The 21,694-nt window shown below is 30.7% G+C and overlaps 6 protein-coding genes across 8 annotated transcripts; 3 read left to right on the top strand and 3 right to left on the bottom strand.

The window, feature by feature from the left end:
* Positions 1 to 233: 233 nt before the first annotated feature.
* On the bottom strand, positions 234 to 2,687 carry LOC141536904 (uncharacterized). Its single transcript, XM_074257699.1, has 4 exons — positions 2,404 to 2,687; positions 1,939 to 2,337; positions 1,687 to 1,871; positions 234 to 1,051 (listed from the first exon to the last, which is right to left on the bottom strand). Exons 1-4 carry the CDS (start codon positions 2,536 to 2,538, stop codon positions 727 to 729), a joined length of 1,044 nt encoding a protein of 347 aa, XP_074113800.1. The 5' UTR covers positions 2,539 to 2,687; the 3' UTR covers positions 234 to 726.
* Positions 2,688 to 2,909: 222 nt separating this feature from the next.
* LOC141536891 (KIF-binding protein-like) lies at positions 2,910 to 5,331 on the bottom strand. Its single transcript, XM_074257677.1, has 4 exons — positions 4,616 to 5,331; positions 4,454 to 4,549; positions 3,362 to 3,817; positions 2,910 to 3,297 (listed from the first exon to the last, which is right to left on the bottom strand). Exons 1-4 carry the CDS (start codon positions 5,329 to 5,331, stop codon positions 3,015 to 3,017), a joined length of 1,551 nt encoding a protein of 516 aa, XP_074113778.1. The 3' UTR covers positions 2,910 to 3,014.
* A 210-nt stretch (positions 5,332 to 5,541) lies between these two features.
* Cog8 (conserved oligomeric Golgi complex subunit 8) lies at positions 5,542 to 8,407 on the top strand. The gene is made up of 5 exons (XM_074257670.1): positions 5,542 to 5,682; positions 5,748 to 5,819; positions 6,376 to 7,427; positions 7,548 to 7,892; positions 7,982 to 8,407. Exons 1-5 carry the CDS (start codon positions 5,628 to 5,630, stop codon positions 8,252 to 8,254), a joined length of 1,797 nt encoding a protein of 598 aa, XP_074113771.1. The 5' UTR covers positions 5,542 to 5,627; the 3' UTR covers positions 8,255 to 8,407.
* On the bottom strand, positions 8,387 to 10,379 carry LOC141536898 (uncharacterized). Its single transcript, XM_074257690.1, has 3 exons — positions 10,210 to 10,379; positions 8,912 to 9,862; positions 8,387 to 8,851 (listed from the first exon to the last, which is right to left on the bottom strand). Exons 1-3 carry the CDS (start codon positions 10,278 to 10,280, stop codon positions 8,422 to 8,424), a joined length of 1,452 nt encoding a protein of 483 aa, XP_074113791.1. The 5' UTR covers positions 10,281 to 10,379; the 3' UTR covers positions 8,387 to 8,421.
* A 247-nt stretch (positions 10,380 to 10,626) lies between these two features.
* Positions 10,627 to 15,034, top strand: Usp20-33 (Ubiquitin specific protease 20/33). 3 transcript variants are annotated; one of them, XM_074254376.1, is made up of 4 exons: positions 10,627 to 10,861; positions 10,949 to 11,829; positions 12,335 to 14,322; positions 14,700 to 15,034. In XM_074254376.1, exons 2-4 carry the CDS (start codon positions 11,411 to 11,413, stop codon positions 15,008 to 15,010), a joined length of 2,718 nt encoding a protein of 905 aa, XP_074110477.1. In that variant the 5' UTR covers positions 10,627 to 10,861; positions 10,949 to 11,410; the 3' UTR covers positions 15,011 to 15,034. The 3 variants fall into 3 exon arrangements, with proteins under 3 accessions (XP_074110477.1, XP_074110469.1, XP_074110485.1); XM_074254368.1 differs by having other exon boundaries at positions 10,627 to 10,882; XM_074254384.1 differs by lacking the exon at positions 10,627 to 10,861 and having other exon boundaries at positions 10,922 to 11,829.
* Positions 15,035 to 15,171: 137 nt separating this feature from the next.
* Vgat (vesicular GABA transporter) lies at positions 15,172 to 19,851 on the top strand. The gene is made up of 4 exons (XM_074254393.1): positions 15,172 to 16,748; positions 17,545 to 17,825; positions 17,917 to 18,046; positions 18,363 to 19,851. The coding sequence occupies exons 2-4, from the start codon at positions 17,551 to 17,553 to the stop codon at positions 19,545 to 19,547; spliced, it is 1,590 nt and encodes a 529-aa protein (XP_074110494.1). The 5' UTR covers positions 15,172 to 16,748; positions 17,545 to 17,550; the 3' UTR covers positions 19,548 to 19,851.
* The last annotated feature ends 1,843 nt before the right edge of the window (positions 19,852 to 21,694 follow it).

Genomic DNA, 21,694 nt, shown 5'->3' with positions numbered 1-21,694 from the left:
AGTTTTTTTCAATTTTAAGTTTTATACATTCTATTTTTAATGCTAGATTTTGTTGAAAATAATTAAAAGTGAAATAAATTTTTGTGAAATGTTTTTTTAAATTTAAAGTGAATGTGTTTGAAGGTTATGAACATGTCAATGTTGTTATACTAAAACTTTTGAGAAGCATCAGTTCAACAGTGTAGTTTGTGATTATCAACGAATTAATAAAAATGCCTCGGCGAAAAGTGGATCCTGATTTTTCCGTTTAACAGAATTTAATGAAACATTTATAAAAATTTTTTCTGGTGTCGATTTATCAGTATTTCTACACGTTGGAACTATACACCAATAAAACTCATTTTTTGACGACATTTCGAGTAATTAAATAATTTTATTTTATTATAAACAACACAACCAGATCTTTTTTTAATCAATCACAATTAACACAACAATTGTTTACACCTGCCACGTGTTTACAAGAGATTGGCGCTTAAAATTTCAAATGAAATAAGCACTATGACGTCACATACACGAGATGGAGCTACTTATTCATTTAAATATCTGCTTTTTTTTATTTATTAAATTATTTAAATTTTTAAGAACAAAATCGAAAAATTTTTTTTCCAAAAATTTAAAAAAATTATATAGAATGTAAAAATATCAAAAGTTTATGAATATCAAAATCATGCAAATACCCAATTATAATTAATTATAATTGACATTTTTATAATTATATTAATTTTCTCAATTAGCTGCATTGATATGCCAGAAATCTCGGTGAAAGTACATTTTATTCAAAAGACTCTCCATCGCTTTTTTAAAGATCGTTTCGTTGATAGCCATTATCTCGTCCAGGGAACTCTTTTGCTCTCCGCTAAACGGTGGGTTTAATTTAATGAACGATAAAATAAATTTACTGCAATTTTTGTCCTTTGAGAAAGTCGTCGAGCTGTCTAGCAGAAGCTGAATCAATCGGTCTTTTAAATTATTGTCTATTTTAATGTTTATCAGCGCGGGAATCACTGACATGTGCCAGACTTTTATCTCTTGAATGCTTGTTAGAAAATCCCTAAATAATAATTTAATATATTAATTTAGAAATAATTATCTGACAGTGGAATGAAAATAAATTTACTAGATATTTAATTATTTTGATGACAAATAAAATAACATTAAGTTAGCAGTCACTTGATAATTTTTTAGTTTTTTTTTTTTTTTTTTTTTTTTTTTAACAGAAATTTGTTCCACAAAATTATTTTTGAAAAATTGGATTTTTAACTTTTTAAAATTTCTACATGTCAATTTTTTTTGACATAATTTATTTGTTATAAATTACTATTATAATTTATTACAATTAATTATAATTTAATTATTAATTTTAATATTAGTTAGCCGGCTTTTTAAAATTTTTTTCTTATAATAAATAAGAACAAAAAAAAATTTTTTAAAAATTGCACTTAAAGTTTTTCAAATTTTTTAGGAATGAAATTTTTTTTTTCCTTTTTTTGTAACAATTTTTTCAATAAAAAAATTGCACTTACAGTTTTTGAAGTTTTTTACACGTGCAAATTTTTTTTTTTTATATTTTTGTCATCAATATTTATTTATTTATTTCAATGAAAAAAAATTCTAAAAATTTTTAAATGTCAGCTAACTTAATTTTCATTCATGGCATTGGAGGTAAATTTTATTGAAATTACTTACGAGATAAGTTCAGCTTTCTGCTGTCGTGGATAATTTTTTATAATATCACATACTACTGACGTATCCTTTAAATCAGCATTTACCAAAGGAATGAATATCAACTTCTGAACATCTTGAAGGAACTTATTCATCAATTTATTCACTGCAAGAGTGATAATTCTTGTAGGTTCTTCTAAATCAATAATCTGTAAAAAAAAATTATTTTAATACAACCTGAAAAAAGTTATTAAATTTTATAATTTTAATAAGTACCTTTTGGAGTAATAATTTAGAACAAATAGGTTTAATATACTGAACAGCCAACTCTCCTTGTATGTCACACAAAGAATTACACAGGTCATGAGTATTATTCAAGTTCAACCTTTCAGCCAATTTTTCAATCACTGTCAAAACTTTAGAGTCCGTCAAATCTTTCAAGAACTCGGTATTTAATTTTTTGTTTTGCTCCAGGGACTCAAATATAATTTCCACGACGCTATTCAGGTCAGCTTCCTTGACCTCAAGAGCAACAGGTGTCGCGGGTTTCTTTCGCGGGACTTGTGTAAAGAAAAATTGCGACGACTGAAGCATGGACTCGTCAGCTGACTCTTCTTCGTCGACTTGATCAATTTCCATAGATTCATCTTTTTTTTCTATTTCTTCTTCAGTTTCCTGGAAAAAAAATATATTTTTTTTGGTAAATAAATAATATTTGACAGATGTTTTCTATAAACTAACCTCTGAATTAAATAACCTATGCCAAGCAGAGTCACTGGATTGATAAGTTGGCTTTAATAAGTCTTCATAGTTTGTTAATTTATTTATTGTCGCTTCAGAAAGTGTATATTTACCAAAATAACTTGAATTATTCATTTTTTACTTTTTTATAATTATAAAATTTATAGAAACAAAAATTGGTGTGTATTTTTCACTTTTTCACGTGTTCATATTTTGACAGATGGCGGCGAATTTGAATGTCAATGAAAATATGACGTCTAAAAAAAATAAAAAAATCATGACATTAAATTTAGCTGTCACTTCACAATTGTTTTAATTTTTTTTAACGAATAAATTATAGTAAAAAAAAAAATTTATTAAAAAAATGGTCTTGTAGAAATTTTAATAAATTAAAAATGCAATTTTTAAAAAGTAATTTTTTAATTTTCTTTAATAAAAAAATTTGTTCTAAAAAATTGCATTTTTAATTTATGAAGAATACATATTAAAATTTAACGACATGAAAATTTATCGAAAAATTTTTATTCAGTAATAATTATAAAAAATCATTCATTAATTCTCTTAAACATTCCTGTAAATTTTATAAATATTATTCAATTTTATAAAAAAAATCACAGAATAGAGGAATAAGAATCTTTTGAATCATCTTTAAATTTCTGAATTTTAGAATGTAAATATTTTAACGATTCAACTTTACGATGCTGACTATCTTCAACATTATCTCTCGCAGCATAAATTCTTCTCAAATTTAATCCCAGTAAATCCAGTTGGATCTCCGCCAACTCCTGAAGAAGTTCTATCGACACCGCGATATAACAGTCTGGTCTCACCTGGCGAAGAATAGTACTCAGTGTTTCTATGGCGTCTGCTCTCAATTTTTGGACTGAATACTGACTATAAAAAAATACAAAATAAAAATATCTCTAATTTTTTTTTTTTTTTTTAATTCATATAATACCTTTCGATTTCTTCTTCATAGAAAGCCAAACACCGATAGAGCTCACTCAAATCAAGGATCGCGTTGACGTAGTCCATAGGGTTGGATTCAAGCGTATAAAACGTGCGTACTTTCGTGAGATAATCATGTGAATAATTAAACAACAATCTGGCTTCACATGTATTCTCAACCAGAGTCGTTGAGACTTGACAGATATCAAAATTTAGGTTAAATAATAATTTAGTTTCACTACTGAGTTTGCTATCATCTTCAGCAGTATTTTTTTCTTCATTTGTCTCTTTGATTATTTCTCCACATGGAGGGGACACAAGCTTGATTTGTTCTGATGTTCCTGGGGGTGACAAATCTTGAGATAAATGCTCAACCATCTTCGAAACTGATGCATGGAATAAATTCAGGCTGTACTTGACCCAGCCTTTGGCAACAATCATCGATTTTTCCTGGACGCTTTTTAATCTGATTAAGCATACAAATTATTAATCTTATTTTTTTTATAACATGATAAACATTAATAAAATATTTAAGAAGTTCTAGCAACCTTGCAGTCACTTGACAATTTTTTAATTATTTTTTTAACAAATAAATTTGCTCCAAAAAACTATTTTTAAAAAATTGCATTTGTAATTTTTCATAATTTCTAAATGTCAATTTTTTTTATAAATTTTTTTTGCCATAATTTATTTGCTACATAAATTTTTAAAATTATCAACTATCAGCTAAGTTAATTTTCATAAATTTTTTAGATGTCGGTTAACTTAATTTTCATTTTTAAAAATTTTGATAGTTTACAAGATACAAGGTCATTTCTTAATTATGTATCTAGAGATAGAGCATCTTCGAATGCAGCCTAAATACTTATTATAATAAATTGACTATCAGTGAAAATGATATAAAACCTTGAAAAGGCACAAATTAAAACCGTCATTAAAAAAAAATTAAAAATGATCTCACATGTATAATACCCATAAGAGATAGTATTAAAAAGGATTTAAAGGATTAGAAAGTATTCAAAATGATTAAAAATAAAATGACTTTGAATTTTTTCTAATTCCTTTTTTTTAATAATATAGATTAAATTAAAATTTTGATTACTTCTCTGAAACTTCTGCTGACAGCTCCAATGCTTTCAATTCTTCTTCATATTTCTTCAAAACAAATTCAGCAGCTTCTAAATGACTCTTCGCTTCTCTAAAATAAAATAAAATAATAATTAAATTCTTTACAATAAAATAAACAAAAATAAAAAATACATACTCAAACCGATTATTAGACGACAGGTAGGCAGCCAAAGTGGTCGACTTGAAAACCCAAACCAGCGGCTCTTTATCATCCAGCACCAGCTGACGGTTCAGAACTCGATGATGATACTCCGCAAACTTATCATGAAGTTCCATCTTACTGTAAACAAAAGCCAGCATTTGCACATTATTGGTCACCAGGTGCTCCAGTCTGCTGGTCGCATTGGTCGTCGCCAGAAGAGTCCCAGCAAATAAATCATCGCTGCTCCAAAATCCATTTTTTATGTCAGCTGTTTCGTAAACTTTTTCTCCAAATTCGAGAATTTTTCTCGCCTCAGTATAGTCTTCTCGCTTGGAAAGAAGATAACCGTAATGATTTATGATTCTCAGTGACAAGTAAATTAATTCTTTTGAGGTTATGAAGTCATTTATGTCCTTCAAACACTGGGCCAAAATTTCTTCTGCATCGTCATGCTGGTTCAAGTTTGTCAGCAATTTTGAGCGTTCGTACAACAGTGTCGTCTTCATTGCCAACAATTGGACATACTGATTTTCAGAAACTTTTATTTCTTCAATTTTATTAATTGATTCTTCAATCAATTTGTTTATCTGATCAGATTTACTGTCATCTGATTCGTTTTCGCTGTTTTTCTGTGACTTTTGTAATTGTTTTATGAGTTGAAAATTATGATTCAGTAATTTAAAGTCCTCTTCATGCTTAAGAAAATCCATAATTTTTTTTTTTTAATAATTTATCCAACAATTTTACTCAAAATAATAATCAGTTTGTAAATATTTGTTTTTTGACATCAGATGATTGTTTTATTCAAAATAAATGCGCGGACCACTAATTTAGATGTCACCAGCTGTCAGTATTATTTTCTTAACCTCAAAGTTACCGATAAAATGCCAGCATCACAAGTTTTATTATTTTTAAATTAGTGTCAACAAAAAAAAATTGTTTATTTATTTATTATTAATAATTAGCAATATTTATATTTTTGTTTATAGTTATAAAAACATACACAATGGATATAGAAATGGAAAACGTAATAAAACTAGTTTTTCCTGATGGAATACCCGGTAAGACTATTTATAACTATTTACAACTGACAATTATTTGCTTATCCATCAATATAATTTTTCAGATTCTTGGAAAGATAATCCGGACTTCTATCAGTATCTAACAAAACTCGGTGGCCTTGATGCCGACCAATTGAGTAAGTAATTGACAATAACAATGATAACATATGACGATTTTCAACCACTAAAAATCGCAGACAGCTCACAATTGTTTGGGTCTTTTTTTTTTTCTTTCAAACAAATTAAAGTGGAAAAAAATTATTAAGAATTTACTGACAAATATTTTGAAAAAATTCAATCCAAATTTTTTTTTTTTTATTTTCTACTCACTTGAAATTTATCTATTTTGAAATAAAAACTTCATACGTCACGCACTGGTAATACCAATTATTATTTTAATAGTTTTATATATTTTCTTGATAAAAATAAGATTAAATACTTATAAAAAATACTTGTTGAAAATCATTGTTGGTATTTTTTTTTTTTTTTTTTTTTTTTTAAATAATATTTACTAACAACCTTGCAGTCACTATGCGACTTGCGAACTATAAATAAATAAAATTTTGTTTTATTAAATATTGACTTTCATTAAATTGCACTGTAATTTTTTAACTACTGACATTTATAAAGATCTAAGCTCATTTTTTAATTTATTCACTTCTTCTCTCAATAATCTAAATTAATTAATTCCAGTGAAAGAACCAGACCATCTGACAGATGAAAAAAATTTAGCCCTGCAGAACACCCAAGAACTTGCGTATTCAAACTACAAAACATTTATCGAAACGGCTGAAAATTGTCACGAAATATTTCGTGAGTTCAATTCCAGTGAAAACCACTTGGAGAATTTATTAGAAAAAATTCCGGTGTTTGTCGACAAATGTCAATCATTTTGCGACAAGTCTAAGGAAATAAACAGTCATAGGCGCTTAAATGACTTGACTCTAAAAAAAAGTTCTGTAATACTGGAGATTTTGGAGATGCCTCAGCTGATGGAGACGTGTTTGAGGAGCAGTCAGTACAATGAAGCCCTGGAGTTGTCGCAGTATGCTCGGCAGCTAGGATCTAAGCACAGTGAAATCCCAATTGTGGCCTCGGTGGTAAAAGACATCGAAAACAGCTGGTCGGGGATGGTTGGCCAGGTTGTGGGGTCTCTTCGCGGAGACTTACCTCTAGCGAAATGTCTGCAGTTAGTCGGCTTACTGAGGTCGATGGACGCTTTCACGGAAGCCGAGCTGAGAATAAAGTTTCTTCAGGCTCGTGATAGCTGGTTCCAAGGATTACTCAACGCAATTCCCAAAGAAGACCCCAATTTTCATCTGACGAAAACTATCGAGTTATCACGTATCCATTTGTTTAATATAATTACTCAATACAGAGCGATGTTCAACGACGACGACCATTCAATTGTGGGTCGTGATAATGTTATCAATGAATCCGCTATTTTTTGTCACTGGTTGGAAGAAAAATTGTCACAATTTTTGGCAACATTGGAGCATGATTTGCCCAATGTTACTTCTATTGATTCAATCTTGGGACAATGTACGTACTTTGGATTGTCATTTGGCAGAGTTGGCGCTGACTTCACCACTAGGATGTCTACGATATTCATCCAAGTCATCAGTAATAAATTCTTGAAGAATATTCACAGCGCTATAAAGAAATTCGACAAAGACATGGAGACTTTTACCTTGATCAATAAATTACATCGCGCTGATATTAAACTTGATACGGAAATTAAATCTGTAAGATATTTTTATGTTAAATTTTTATTAAGGGAGTAAAAAAATTTTTTTATTCAAAAAGGCTCCGTAATACCTCCTTAATCAATTGTGATTTTTATTAATTTAAATTTTTGATTTCAGGAGAACCCACCAGACCAACTGGTTAATTTTTACCCACTAGCTGAGTACTGCAATGGTTTAATCTCGACTTTCAACGAACTAAGATTGTGTTCGCCAGTAGCTCTGTCAGAATTCTGCACGTCTACACTCGAAGAATCGCTGATGAGTGTCGCCAAGGGGATTCTCGTGTTCTACAAACAAGAGCAGCAAGCTTTTACCGCAACTGAAAGAGATAATATGGTTAAATTTGTGGAATGTTTCAGCGACCAGCTGATTCCTTATGTTCAGTTTTGTATACACGCTATTTTTCCTCAAGTTCAAGTTGCTGCGCATCTTGGAATTACGGTCAACCAACTCCAAAAAGAGGTGAACTATATTTATTAAAATTAATTTAAAAAAAAAAAAAAAAAAAAAATAAATAAAAAATTGTTAATATTTATTTTATTTAATTCCAGGGAATTACGTATTTAAATCGAAAGAAAATTGTAGAACTTTTGATTTCTTTTTTACCTATAAAAAGTATTGTTCAAGATCCGTTGATCCCGATAACTTTACCAGAATCTCTGAGCCAGACTAGTACTCAGAGAAGAGTAGCTTCGACGGTCGAAAAAACTCCAGAATTAGAATTAGTAACAAATGTCGCTGAACCTCAGCCAGAAGAATCTAAAGTTGAAGTTGAATCGAATGAAAAGCTAGACGAAAAACAGATTGAAACTAATGACGAATAAATTATTAAATAAATTTTAATTGTATATAATTTATCTAATTTAGCAATTTAAAAAAGATTGTATTATATTTATATTTATATTTTAATTTTAATTAAACTTTTTAGTAATTAATAAACAATATTTTTAAACATTTGAAAAAATAATCAAACTTAACTGACGATCAAAGATCAATTCGTTTCCATAAATTCACTACCGATAGTTTTCTCGGCGGCTTCTCGGTTGTTTAAAATTCCAGGATTCGATTTTCTTCGACTAACATCATTATTACACTTAACAATTGACTCATTGGACCCCGAAATAGCCTCATCAGTGGAAGCTCGAGGGGGTTGATGTGGTAATTTTATAATTAACACTTCATTATTTAGCATGCTTTCATTCTCGGGCAGTGATTTCAGTTTTTTGTTGTTCAGTTCTTCGTGACTGGTATCGAATACTAGACTTGCATTAGACTTAAGAAGATCAAGTTGACTCTGCAGCTTCTCCACTTGATCAATTTTTTTTTTTCGGGTCTGTCGGAGGATTCTAACTCGTCGGCGGAGCATGTTGAAATTTTTCTGAGCTTCTGTGTATCTCTTTTGTAAATCTGTTTCCGTCGTACTGTAAATAAATAAATTTACATTTTTTAATTATATAGATAATAATGATAACAAAACTTACATTGGCTTTTGGCTACTAGTGCTTTGACTTGATTTATTGCTAATTTTTTTTAAGTCTTTTAGACTTAAAGGTTTATCATTAATCACAGGTCTGATATTATTAACTACATGAGTGTTTTCAGGAACAGTCTTTAATTCATTATTCAAAGGAGTAAGTTTTACTTCATCATCCGAAATTTTAGTATTATCATTTTTTAAAATTTCTTTAGGTTCTTCAGCTGAAGAAATTGCGCTTTTAGAAATTTTTATTTCACCTGTTACAGGGTCTAAACTAAAAGTAACGCGTCTGTTTAAGGCAACATTATCAATCATAACTTCTTCTTGATCTGTTTCTTCATTATGGGCTCCGCTTTCATTTTTATCCTGCGAGAATTCTGATAAATATTGCTCCTTGGTATAATGTCTGTCGACTTGAATTTTGAGGGTCAATTTCTTCTTCTCTGGCTCTACAATATTTGACACTGCATTATTCGCAACGACAGGACTGTTATTAGCCACTGGAGTATTGTTATCAAAAGGAATTAAAATTAAACAAGGATTTGTTACATTTGGAGTACTTTGTATTGACACCGGAATTTGATTCGGTAATTCAGCGCTTTGATCTACTTTGGGTAGAATTTTTCTGTACCTCTGCCCGCCAATAATTCCCGGCCGTTGTTTTATGAGCTGAGGGGTGAGAATCGCTGGAGCCGGACCCTGAAATGATATCAGTTTCATATTTGTGTTGTTTTGATTGACTAATGGGGCTTGAAGTCCCGGAATGATTTTATAATTTGGAAATATCGTCGGCACAGCACCAGCTTTTAATTTCGGATCTCTTCCAACTACTGTTTCAATTTCTAGAGAAGGAAAATGCATTACACATAACTTATCATCTTCTTTTGGCGTCCAGTCTTTTCTTCCTATTTGAGTAATCCATTTTTGAAGTAAATTTTGATCTTCAAATGGGAAACTGTAAATAAATAATTTATCAAACAAAATACTAAAATTATTTATGATACTAAAGTTAGCCGACGCTTTTAATTTTTTGATTTTTTTTTTTTTCATTTATTAAATTAGAAATAAAAAATTTATTTCAAAAATTGAATTTATAGTTTTTTAAGTTTTTTACAAATAGAAATTTTGTTTAACTTTTCTGTAATAATTTTTTCAATAGAAAAAAATTCTAAAAATTTTTAGATGTCAGCCAACTTTATTGTCATCTTAATTGTTATTGATTAAAAATTTTTTTCATTCAAAAAAAATAAAATCAATTGTTTTTTATCGTGATAAATTTGATATTTATAAATAAATACTTACTTAAAACAAAATATCTTTTTATCTGGAGACAGTTTATTGCTTTCACATTCAATTATACAACACCTGTTCATTTTATTATTTCTTCCTAATTTTTATTCATGCAAAAACCTTTTTTATAATAAATTATCTATTATTAAAAAAAAAAAAAAAAAACATAACTTCTAATCCTAAATCAGAACACAAATATTTATGTCAAAAAATTCAAGCATACAATGACTTTAACCTCACTGTCATAACTTGTTTTATATTGAAGAAACTACTCCTACCGACAACAGATAATTTGTTTCAGCGGGAAATTTAAACTTATGATTTTTATTGTTAAAAATTAAATATGCTGCCATCTAGTCCGACATTACATTATTTTAATTATCAACTTAATCGGAATGACGTGATGAAAATGATACTGAAGTTGACAGATATTAAAAATTTTTTTAGAATTTTATAGCAATTTAATTATTATAAAAAAAATATTATTAAAAAGTTTTACATGTGAAAATTAATAAAAATTACAAGTGAAAATTTTTGGAAGGATTTTTTTATTGTAATTGATTTATTTACAAAATTTTTAAAATAAACAGCTGACGGCTAACTTCAGCGTTATTGATGAATTTATAAAACAAAAAATAACCTTAGTGCTGAGTGTGATGATCAGGTAGTGAATAAAAAATTACATGTCAGTATTAAATAGCATGTCAATAATTAATCAAATTAATAATGATAATAAATTTAAAATTTTCAGGTTCTAAGAGCGTGAAGTGACATTTATTTGAATCGTGCTAAAAAAGTGCTTCTTTATGTTGGTCATTCTGTTGTTTGACTTGCACCAGCTGACGAAGGCATATCTCCAATGACAATCGTTTTCGTAGTCAACATTCAGACACATTTGTGTGTTTCTAATTGTACAGCAGGTTAGAAAATTTATCACTCTTCACTGATGTAGTGATTTAATTAATACATTAAAAACATATAAAGGAAAATCCAAAACAAAAGAAAACAAAAAAGGAAACAATCAGCTGTTGAAACATGATTAATTAAATTGGTGACATTATTTAAATTCCTCACTTACAAATGACTAAATAAAAAGAGTAATCGCGATAAAACATTTGATGATTTGTCTGAATATATCGAGGTATTAAAACACAACTCGTGAGTGTATATTACAATAGAGTAAACGTAAAAATTAAAATTAAAGCAAGTCAGGATGCCTCTGGTCGCAAGAAACTGCCCTCACATGTGTACTCACTCGGACGTCTCGCTGGTAGAGGCGGTTATTGCCCAAAAAGAAAAGTTTAACAAGTGTTTTGACTGTGATAATGGTGGTCCAAATTTATGGCTGTGTCTCTACTCCGGATGCCGATGGGTTGGTTGCTCTGAGAATCACCTGGACCACAACACCATACACAACGCCAAGAATCCATCCCACTGTACCCACATAAACCTCACGACCAACAGAATTTGGTGTTACACTTGCAAACGGGAAGTACTTGCTAGGCATGTACCCTCGCCCCCGGTGTCACCTAGTCACATGGATGTCAAATTTACCGGTAATAAATTTTTTGGAGATGGTCAAGCTAATTTTGACAACAAAGTTGAAGCTGATATGAGAGTTTTGGTTGACAGGTAAATCATTTCTTTATTTACAGTGAAGATAATGTTAATATATGAAAATTAAGTTAGCCGACATCTAAAAATTTTTAGAATTTTTTTTTTTACTGAAAAAATGACTCCAAAATAATAAAAAAAAATTTTCAATTGTAAAAAAATTTGAAAAACAATGCGTGAAATTTTTTATTCTTAATTTAATAATTAAAATAAATTCTAAAAGTTAAAAATGTCGACTAACTTTAATATTACGAATTAAACTAGCATGAAAATTAATGTACCATATATTTAATTATTTAAAAAATTTTATAACAAATAAACTATGGCAAAAAAATGGCAAAAAACGAATCAGAAAAAAAATGATATCTAGAAATTTAAACAAATAAAAAATTCAATTTTTTAAAAATAATTTTTTGGAACAAATATTTTTGTTAAATAAAATTAAAAAATTATCAAGTAACTGCTAACTTTAATGTCATTGTTAATATAATTTAAAAATTAACTTATTGAATATTAATTATAGGTTTTACGGTAACGAGAGATATTATCACGAAAAATCTGGTGACACACCTGACAGCACAGATTCAGAAGACAGCAAAGATTTTCCGAGCAAACCTCGGGGTCTAGTTGGCCTACAAAACATCGGAAACACTTGTTACATGAACGCTGCGTTGCAGGCGTTGTCAAACGTGGTTCCTTTGACGCAGTATTTCATGGACTGCAGTCACATGGTGGTGTACATTGGGAAAGACAGGAAGCCAGGTCTCAGTCTGAGCTACATGAATCTGATAAAAGACATGTGGAACCACAAAACCAGAGGCTACGTAGTACCAAATGGAATTTTGTCTGGGATTCGCGCAGTAAACCCGATGTTCCGCGGATACCATCAGCATGACACCCAAGAATTTCTCCGCTGCTTCATGGACCAGCTGCATGAAGAACTAAAGGAGCGGATCGAGGACGACAGAGAAGTTATTCAGAATCTGAAAACTTTGGAGTCTTCAGACGAAGAGGAGACGGAGATGGACGGCAATGCGTCGAGTCAATCTGACGCAGAGTACGAAACCTGCGACTCTGGTGTAAGCGAACAAAGTTCACTGAGCGACGAAGGGGAGCGCGGAATGAAGCGTAGGTACTCGCGCGTTTCACAATCAGATAAGTTGAGAAATAAATTTACGACGCGAAATATTAAAAAAACTGCCAGCGATGAGACTTTCTCTCAACCACAGAGGTCTATCCAAAGTTCACCGACTAAACATCGAGCCAAGAAGCCTGTAAAGACCAGGAGCATAATAAGCGACGTCTTTGATGGAAAATTACTGAGCAGTGTCCAGTGTTTGACCTGCGACAGAGTTTCTACAAGAGTTGAGACTTTTCAGGACTTGTCCTTGCCGATTCCCAGCAGAGATCACATAGACATGCTCCACCAGGGCTCGCTGACACCCCAAAAAGCTGGACCCTGCTCGGACGTGGTCTACGTGACGAATCAGTCGGGCTGGATATCGTGGCTCGTCCAATGGATGCGTTCCTGGTTCTGGGGCCCAGTTGTCAGCCTTCACGACTGTCTCGCGGCATTTTTCAGCGCTGACGAGCTCAAGGGCGACAACGTCTACAGCTGTGAAAAGTGCAATAAACTCAGGAATGGAATAAAGTACTGCAAAGTCCTCGAGCTGCCCGAAGTACTTTGCATACACTTGAAGCGGTTTCGACACGAGCTGATGTTCAGTTCGAAAATAGCCAGCTACGTGTCGTTTCCCCTCGACGACCTCGACATGCGTCCTTACTTGCATAAGGAGTGTGTGTCAAAGGTCGCGACTTACGATTTAATTTCTGTAATTTGTCATCATGGAACTGCGGGAGGCGGCCATTACATTTGCTACGCGCTTAATGCTGACTCGAACCAGTGGTTTGAGTTCGACGACCAGTGTGTCACCCAAGTTTCCCCGGAGACGGTCAAAAACTGCGAAGCCTACGTCCTGTTCTACAAGAAACGATCGCCAGAGATGCTCCAGTACCGAGACAAAACGCTTGAGCTGATGAATATTTCTTCAAGAGAGCCTGAGCTTAATTTCTTCGTTTCCCGGCAGTGGATCTATCGCTTCAACACTTTCTCGGAGCCTGGGCCGATTGATAACTCAGATTTTCTATGTCCTCATGGCGGTGTTAATCCCGTTAGGGCTTCTTTTGTTGACAGGCTGAGTATGCCGCTTCCTCAAGCTGTCTGGGAATATCTTTACAACACCTTTGGCGGCGGGCCAGCTTGCTCTCATTTGTATGAGTGTCCTGTCTGCGAAGAAAAATACGAGACGCTCCAAAAACGCCGTCAGTATGAGACGGATATTTTTCAGCGATACAATAACATCGAAAATCCTATAGCGATCTACGCGGTAGCTATGTCCTGGTTGAGGCAATGGCAGAGCTTTATCAAGGGCAAAGAGACTCAACCACCTGGTCCTATTGATAATTCTTCTATTATTATCAATGTCAATGGGATGAAAGATTTGAAACCTGGTAAATTTTATTTTATTATCTTAATTAAGTTTAAAGACCCGGTTATTGACACTGGCCTTGTTGTTTGACATTTGCAATTTTATTCTAACTAAAAAAAATTAAATGGTCTCAAAAAACCAATTTTTTTTAAATTAATGATTTTTTTTTTTTTTTTTTTTTTTTTTTTTTTTGATAAAATCGGTTTTTTTTTACTAAAATTTAGTGTAATTGCAAAGCTCTTGCTTGAATTTGTACCTTTTCAAGGTTTCATAATTATTTTAATTTTTTTTAATTAAAATAAAATTGCAAGTGTCAATAACTGGGTCTTTTACTTTACATAGAAAATTATTTTTTATTCTATAAGAAGTAACGATTTAATCAATTAATTATTGCTTTAGGTTCTGATTGCGCTCAAGTTTCTGAAGAAGTTTGGCAGTGTTTCCTCAATATCTACGGCGGAGGTCCAGAACTAATGCTTTCTTGTCTAAGGCCGGCTCAAGTGCAGTCAAATCCTTCGTTACATTCCACATCAGCACCAAATTTGATAGAACAGAGTCCTAAACAAATTCACACGGAAGTCAAAACAAGCAATAATAGTAACAAAACAGTTGCTAAAAGCTCTGACACAATTTCTCAGCAAGACAGTGCTATCGAGAGTGTTCCATCTGACTGTGATTCACTTAAATCACAAAGAGATACTAATACATAAAAAAAAAGAAACTGAAAAATTAAACAGCATTTGGCATTTTATTTAAACTGCATTAATTTGTTATTTGTTATTTATTTGGTTTATCAATTTTTTCGTACCACTGCGTTTTAAGTGCACTATATATATTTATAATACAAAACGTTGATCGTCAATTTATTACTATTTTATTATTTTTATTATTATAACAATTATTACAGTAATTAAAATAATACAATAAAATACAATATTTAGATTTAATTGAGTTTATCAAAATGTCCTAACGTGGAACAACTGGTTATGCCTTTATTTCTATATTTATAAAATGTTTTGCATAAACATCCGAGTATTATTATTTTAGCTAATTCTTAATTATCATTGTGTGCAATTTTATTAATTAATAAATTAATAAATTTATAAAGTTTTAAATTATTAATTAGCACTTGGCGTTAAAGTGGAAATTAATTGATAAAACCAATTTAACAAAATTGTTGGGTCTATTTGTAATTTTTTAATATCGGGTTACTGTTTTAATTGTTTATTAATTCTTTAATTATTTTTTTAATAGTTGAACTTTGTAAATTATTCGTACGTCACACCTCTATGTACAAAGGCATTTCACGAGGCTAACTACACGCCCAATTCCAAAGTAAATTTTTTTTTTTTTTTTTATCAAAATATATTTACTGAGGGAGTAATTTTTGACTGATCAAATTTACACTAATTTTTTTAATTTTTTAATTAAAAAATTAACAATAATAATTATTATTATTATTAATTACAAAATAATGTGAAATGCCATACATTTAAATTAATTTAAGTAAAGAACCACTAATGATAAATTGATCCACTGAATTAATTATATTATTATCATAAATTACTATTTGTATGCAATTAATTTTTTTTTCTCAGCAATGTTATTATATTTTTTATTTCAAATGCATTTTATTATTAAAATTAAAAGCGTCTATGCAACGCAATTATATCAATTACTTAAAAAAATAAATAAAACGATAAAGTATAAACATAAATTGAAGTAAAAAAAAATTAAATTAAATTACGTAAGAAAAATTGTAAATTAAATGGTTAAATTGGTGATTATTTTATGTGTAACATACTTAGGGAATAAAAAATAAAATTGGTTTAACTATTTATTGAAATAAGTACTTGAATTATTGTAAAAGTAGAATTTAAATTATTGTAAATTAATTTTAAGCGATCAGATATTTGACCGATTAATTACAGATGACGGATAAGAAACGGATGCTCCAAAAAACATTCACACGTGAATAAAGCTTTGAAAAAGGAAAACGGGGAAAAGTGCGTATGTGGCTGGCTTTTATTATAAGCATAAGAAGAAATTACATACAGTCTAGTTATCTATTACACAGAAGATAGAGATACAATACATACTGAAACGGTGCGCATGACGAGCGTAAATTCACCCTCATGGACCCCACATTGATCGCTTGCGCTTCAAGGGATGCTGGGCAGTCTCGTTCCTGACCCCCAAACGCCGCCTCCAATCAATGCCGCGATTAAAATTTTAAATTCTATTTCTAAAACATTACTACTAGACATTAGTAATTAAACCATGTGGTTACAATTAAATAAATAAATAATACGTGGTTTATTTTATCTATATAATTAATAGTTTCGTACAAGTGCCTAATCTTTAGCCTAAGACAGACAGGACTTCCAAGGATCTCGTTCGCTTCCAGTTTCCATATTTTTTTTTAATCGCCTGACTTTTAATTAACACGTGAGTTATCTTTTATTTTAATTTATATTCTTATTTTTACTGTAATTATATCTTCACTTATATTTTTATTAAAAAAAAAAAAAAAAAAAAAAAAAAAAGGATTCTTTTAATTATCGATCGGTCTATTTACTGAAGAGTTAAATTTAATTGGAACTTGTGACAATAATACATTTCCTCGTCACTTAAAATTGACGTCGCTATCAATCGATAGACTGAGACAAAAAAAAATTATTTCTTCTTGTTCTAAATTATTTTTTCAGGCATTTCTTATTTCTTCTTATTGATAATTTTAATTAAAATAGCAATAATTTTTATTATTTTAATTAATCTATATTATTAAGAGAGTAAGAAAAATTTTGTGGCCACTGTATTTATATGATAAAATGGATTTTTATGGTCAAATTGGGTATCATTAGAAAGGTTGTGACCTGGAGTTGTGCCTTTTAAAGGTTTCATTTTATTCTCACCATTAGTCAATTTATGATAATAAGATACAAGCTCACCCTGACATTACACTCATCAAGACTTTTCATTTGAGTACCCACATCAATTTTTCATATTTATATATATATATATATATATATATATATATATATATATATATATATATATATATATATATATATATATTATATATATAAATATATGAAAAATATATCAAAAATGCATGTGGGTACTCAAATGAAAGCTCTTGACGAGTGTAACATCGGGATGAGCTTATATCTTTAAAAACATCAATAGTTAAAAAAGTACAGTGCAATTTAGTAAAATTCATTTTTTAAATTTATAAATTTAGATTGAAATGGCGGAGTTCAGAGGGTACCACATCCCGTCATTCGGCGCGACGGTGAACGTCGTGTGGGAAACGATAAAAATGAAGCTACCAGAAAATAGCCCCTGCATGGAATTAATCCGAGGACCTGAACCTGGACAGCCGAGACCGGGGGTCGGACAGGGGTTCCAGCCATATGGCGAGGGTGAAAACACTGAAATGACTGAGATGAATGGAGAGCAGGCGTTTGGGGGTCCACAAAATTCCGGAGTCGTCGAAGAGTCGTTTAGTTATCAACGTAATGGGTATGATTCTGAGGGAAATTTTTTTTTCTGATAGAACTTTGCTATTGCGTGAAACAATGACGTTTAATACAAATTGATTCTATACTTTTAGGGATAAAATTCGCGGAGGAAGTGTTAGCAGCGGCGGGTTCAGTGAATACGATGACGGGGGCGGAGAATTTGCCAGCGGAATTAAAATTAACGAATGGCAAGCTGCATGGAATGTCACCAATGCCATCCAGGTAATTATAAATAGTAATCACATACAATTAAATTATTTTACTTAATTTTTTTATTCTATTTAAAAATTAGAAAAATTGTACTTAAAAAAAAAAAATTAGTAATTTTTTTACGCTAATTAATAATTTTCTAAAAAGTTAAAAACATTTTTTGGTCATTATTAATTTTTTTTTTTAATTTAATAAAATTTTACGTTAATTTTCAATTAAAAAAAAAAAAAAATAATTTTTCTACCAATAGCTTCATCAAAAAAAAAAATTTCTCGCTTAAAAAAAAAAAAAAAAAAAAACTTTAAATCTAAATAAAAATTTCTTCCAGGGAATGTTTATCGTCTCTTTACCATTCGCGGTTCTCCGTGGAGGCTACTGGGCGATCGCAGCGATGATAGGAGTGGCGCACATCTGCTGTTACACCGGTAAGATTCTCGTGGAATGTCTGTATGAGCTGGACCCAGTGACAGGCCAGCGAGTGCGAGTGCGTGATTCGTACGTGGCGATCGCAAAAGAATGTTTCGGGCCTCGATGGGGAGCAAGAGCAGTAAACATCGCGCAAATAATAGAACTATTGATGACGTGCATCCTCTACGTAGTAGTATGCGGAGACCTGATGATCGGTAGCTACCCGGAGGGAGCAATAGACGCGCGAAGCTGGATGATGCTGATCGGAATATTCTTGATACCCTTGGGCTTCCTGAAGTCGCTTCACCACGTCTCAGTGCTGAGTTTCTGGTGCACGATGGCCCACATTTTCATCAACGTAATAATTCTGGGGTACTGCATCCTGGAGATAGCAGACTGGGGATGGTCCAAAGTAAAGTGGACCATCGACATCGAGACCTTCCCCATTTCCCTTGGAGTGATCGTCTTCAGTTACACTTCTCACATCTTCTTGCCTACCCTCGAGGGAAATCTGATCGACCGGTCCAAGTTCGATTGGATGTTGGACTGGAGCCACATCGCAGCGGCTCTCTTCAAGTCTGTCTTCGGGTGGGTCTGCTTCTTGACCTTCCAGAACGACACCCAGCAGGTTATCACCAACAACCTCCACTCAGTCGGCTTCAAAGGCCTGGTAAATTTTTGCCTCGTCATCAAGGCTCTCTTGTCCTATCCCCTGCCGTATTACGCGGCTTGCGAGCTGCTGGAACGCGCTTTTCTTCGCGGAAGACCCAAGACCATTTTTCCGACCATCTGGACCGTCGACCACGAGCTCAAGGTCTGGGGTCTCGCCTGGCGGGTCGGTGTCATTGTCTTCACTATTATGATGGCCATTTTCATCCCTCACTTCAGTATTCTGATGGGTTTCATCGGTTCTTTCACTGGAACTATGCTTTCGTTCATCTGGCCCTGCTATTTCCACCTGAAACTTAAGCGGAACTCCATGGAAATGCGCGAAGTCGCTTACGACTGTTTTGTTATCGGCTTGGGAGTTGTCTTCGGGGTGATCGGTGTCTTCGACTCCGGCAAGGCTCTCATCAAAGCCTTTGAAATAGGTCTTCCATTTTAAGCTAGCTTTATTATACACACAAATAAAATACAAATTATTATATACATAAATGAGAATATAAAGATATAATATATAAATAGTAATATATTAATTATAAATTATAAATTTTTAATTAATTCATTTTTTTTGAGTAGATTTTTATCTACTTTATTTCAAAGTTTTAGTCGATGATTTCCGGTAAAAATTATCTAATATTATGAAGTTCATTGTGAGTATCATAATAAATCTTATGTTTTAACACAAATATGAGATTCATATAAAAGTCATCAATATACATTTGAAATCCGTAATAAACAAAATGCTTATGAGAACGAATTTTTTTTTTTTTTTAAGTAGATTTATTTATTTATTTATTTTTTATAGTTAATTAATCTAAAAATGTTTATAATATTTAGATCTGTAAGAAAAGCGAATAAAACTATTTTTTTTGTATCCTTTTGGCTCTGACAAAAAAATTTTTAAGCCAAAAGGGCGTATGATTTTTTTTAATCATACTTAATTATTAGCCTTAGAAAAAAAAAGTTATAACACCGTTTAAATAATTATGACTTCTTTTTTTTTTTAATAATAATAAATTATTATGAAAAAAATGATACGCCCTTTTGGCTTTAGAATTTATTTGTCTTAGATCCAAAAACTCGGACACAAAAAACATTTTTCTATTCACTTTTCTTACAAATCTAAATGTCATAAACATTTTTAGCTTAGTTGGAGTGAAAAAAATTTTTTTATACGCCCTTTTGGCTCTGCAGAGTTGTCTGACAGTTTATAATCACTATTTGATAGTTTATAATGATTATCAGATGATATTTACCCGGAAATTTATCAAATTAAAAAGATTAATTTAATAAAAAGTGTCTTTCATTAAACAAAAATAAATTACCGGATGTCCTATCAGTTTTTTAAGAAACACTTATCAAATAAATAATACTTTTGCATATCTTTATTTGGGTTTATCGCATGTTTTCAAAGATATCTTTATTTCACTGTTGATTTTTTTAAAAACAGACATCAGACCCGTCGCTCGTAAAAACTTTTATCACTACAGGAAACTATTATTACTGACAACAACATATTCTTCGTATTACATGACTAATAGTCATTCAAATATATATAAAAAAAATATACATGCATATATTATGTGGATAAAATTTAATTATTGAAAAATATTGACTGCGTTATTTGCAAAATTGTCTTCCAGGGGCAACCTCAGATATTTCTAGGCATAGACCCCCGTTAAGTAATGTCTTCAGAAAAATTTTTTTATTAAAATAAGTCAAGAAAGCAGTTTGATTAGTTATTGAAAAAAAAATATATATATATATATATTTATCAAACGACTAGAAATCAGATAAAAGTTTCAATTATCGGTTAGATAAATTTTATTTTAATCTAACCGGGGAAAAAGGATTCTTTTATTTTCTATCGGGAGTATGTACAAGATTAAATTAATTAATTAATTAATAATAATAATTATATGATGTTGGCTACGTTTTTTGGATTTTATAACTGTATAACATTATAAAAGACAGTTAAAAATTATATAAGTGTAAAGACGTAAAATTTTAAGTAAATTAGCGCATAAAAATAAAGTTCAAAGTGGTGATTTTGTTGCGATTATTGATAAATAAATTGAAAAATTAAAATTATAAACGCAATAATAATAATTGATAAGAAAAATAAATTATCAAACGATCAAATCCAATGTCTTCCAAGGTCTTATACGTAAGATCGATAGATCAGTTACTGATTAGTCATTATCATTAATTTTAAGAGTTAAAATAGGATTAACTAGAGTATAGAGTGCATTTATTAACTGTTTTACAATAAATTTATTATTATAATTAATATTAATAACAACAATACAGTGCAAAAATTTATTTTATTTTATTTTTGGCTAAATTTTGAACATAAAAAAAATTATAAATGGATTTTTTTGTAGAAAATTAAATTTTCTATAAAAAATATTGTCAATTTTTTTGTATCTTTATTTTTAAGCGGGAAAATTAATTTAAAAAATAAAAATTTTTATTAATATTATTTTGACGAGTTTTATTGAAAAAACTAAAGAGCAGATCGATAGATCGTGTCTTATTTCTTTGCTTTGAGTTTTTATATATCAATGCGATTATAAATACACTATAAAT

Source organism: Cotesia typhae, unplaced genomic scaffold (genome assembly GCF_013202065.1).
Source record: "Cotesia typhae breed Kobodo isofemale line unplaced genomic scaffold, CoteBio_Ctyphae contig_123, whole genome shotgun sequence".
Lineage (NCBI taxonomy): Eukaryota > Metazoa > Arthropoda > Insecta > Hymenoptera > Braconidae > Cotesia > Cotesia typhae.
The sequence above is the reverse complement of the archived record's forward strand: the minus strand, read 5'-3'. Positions and strand labels throughout refer to the sequence as shown.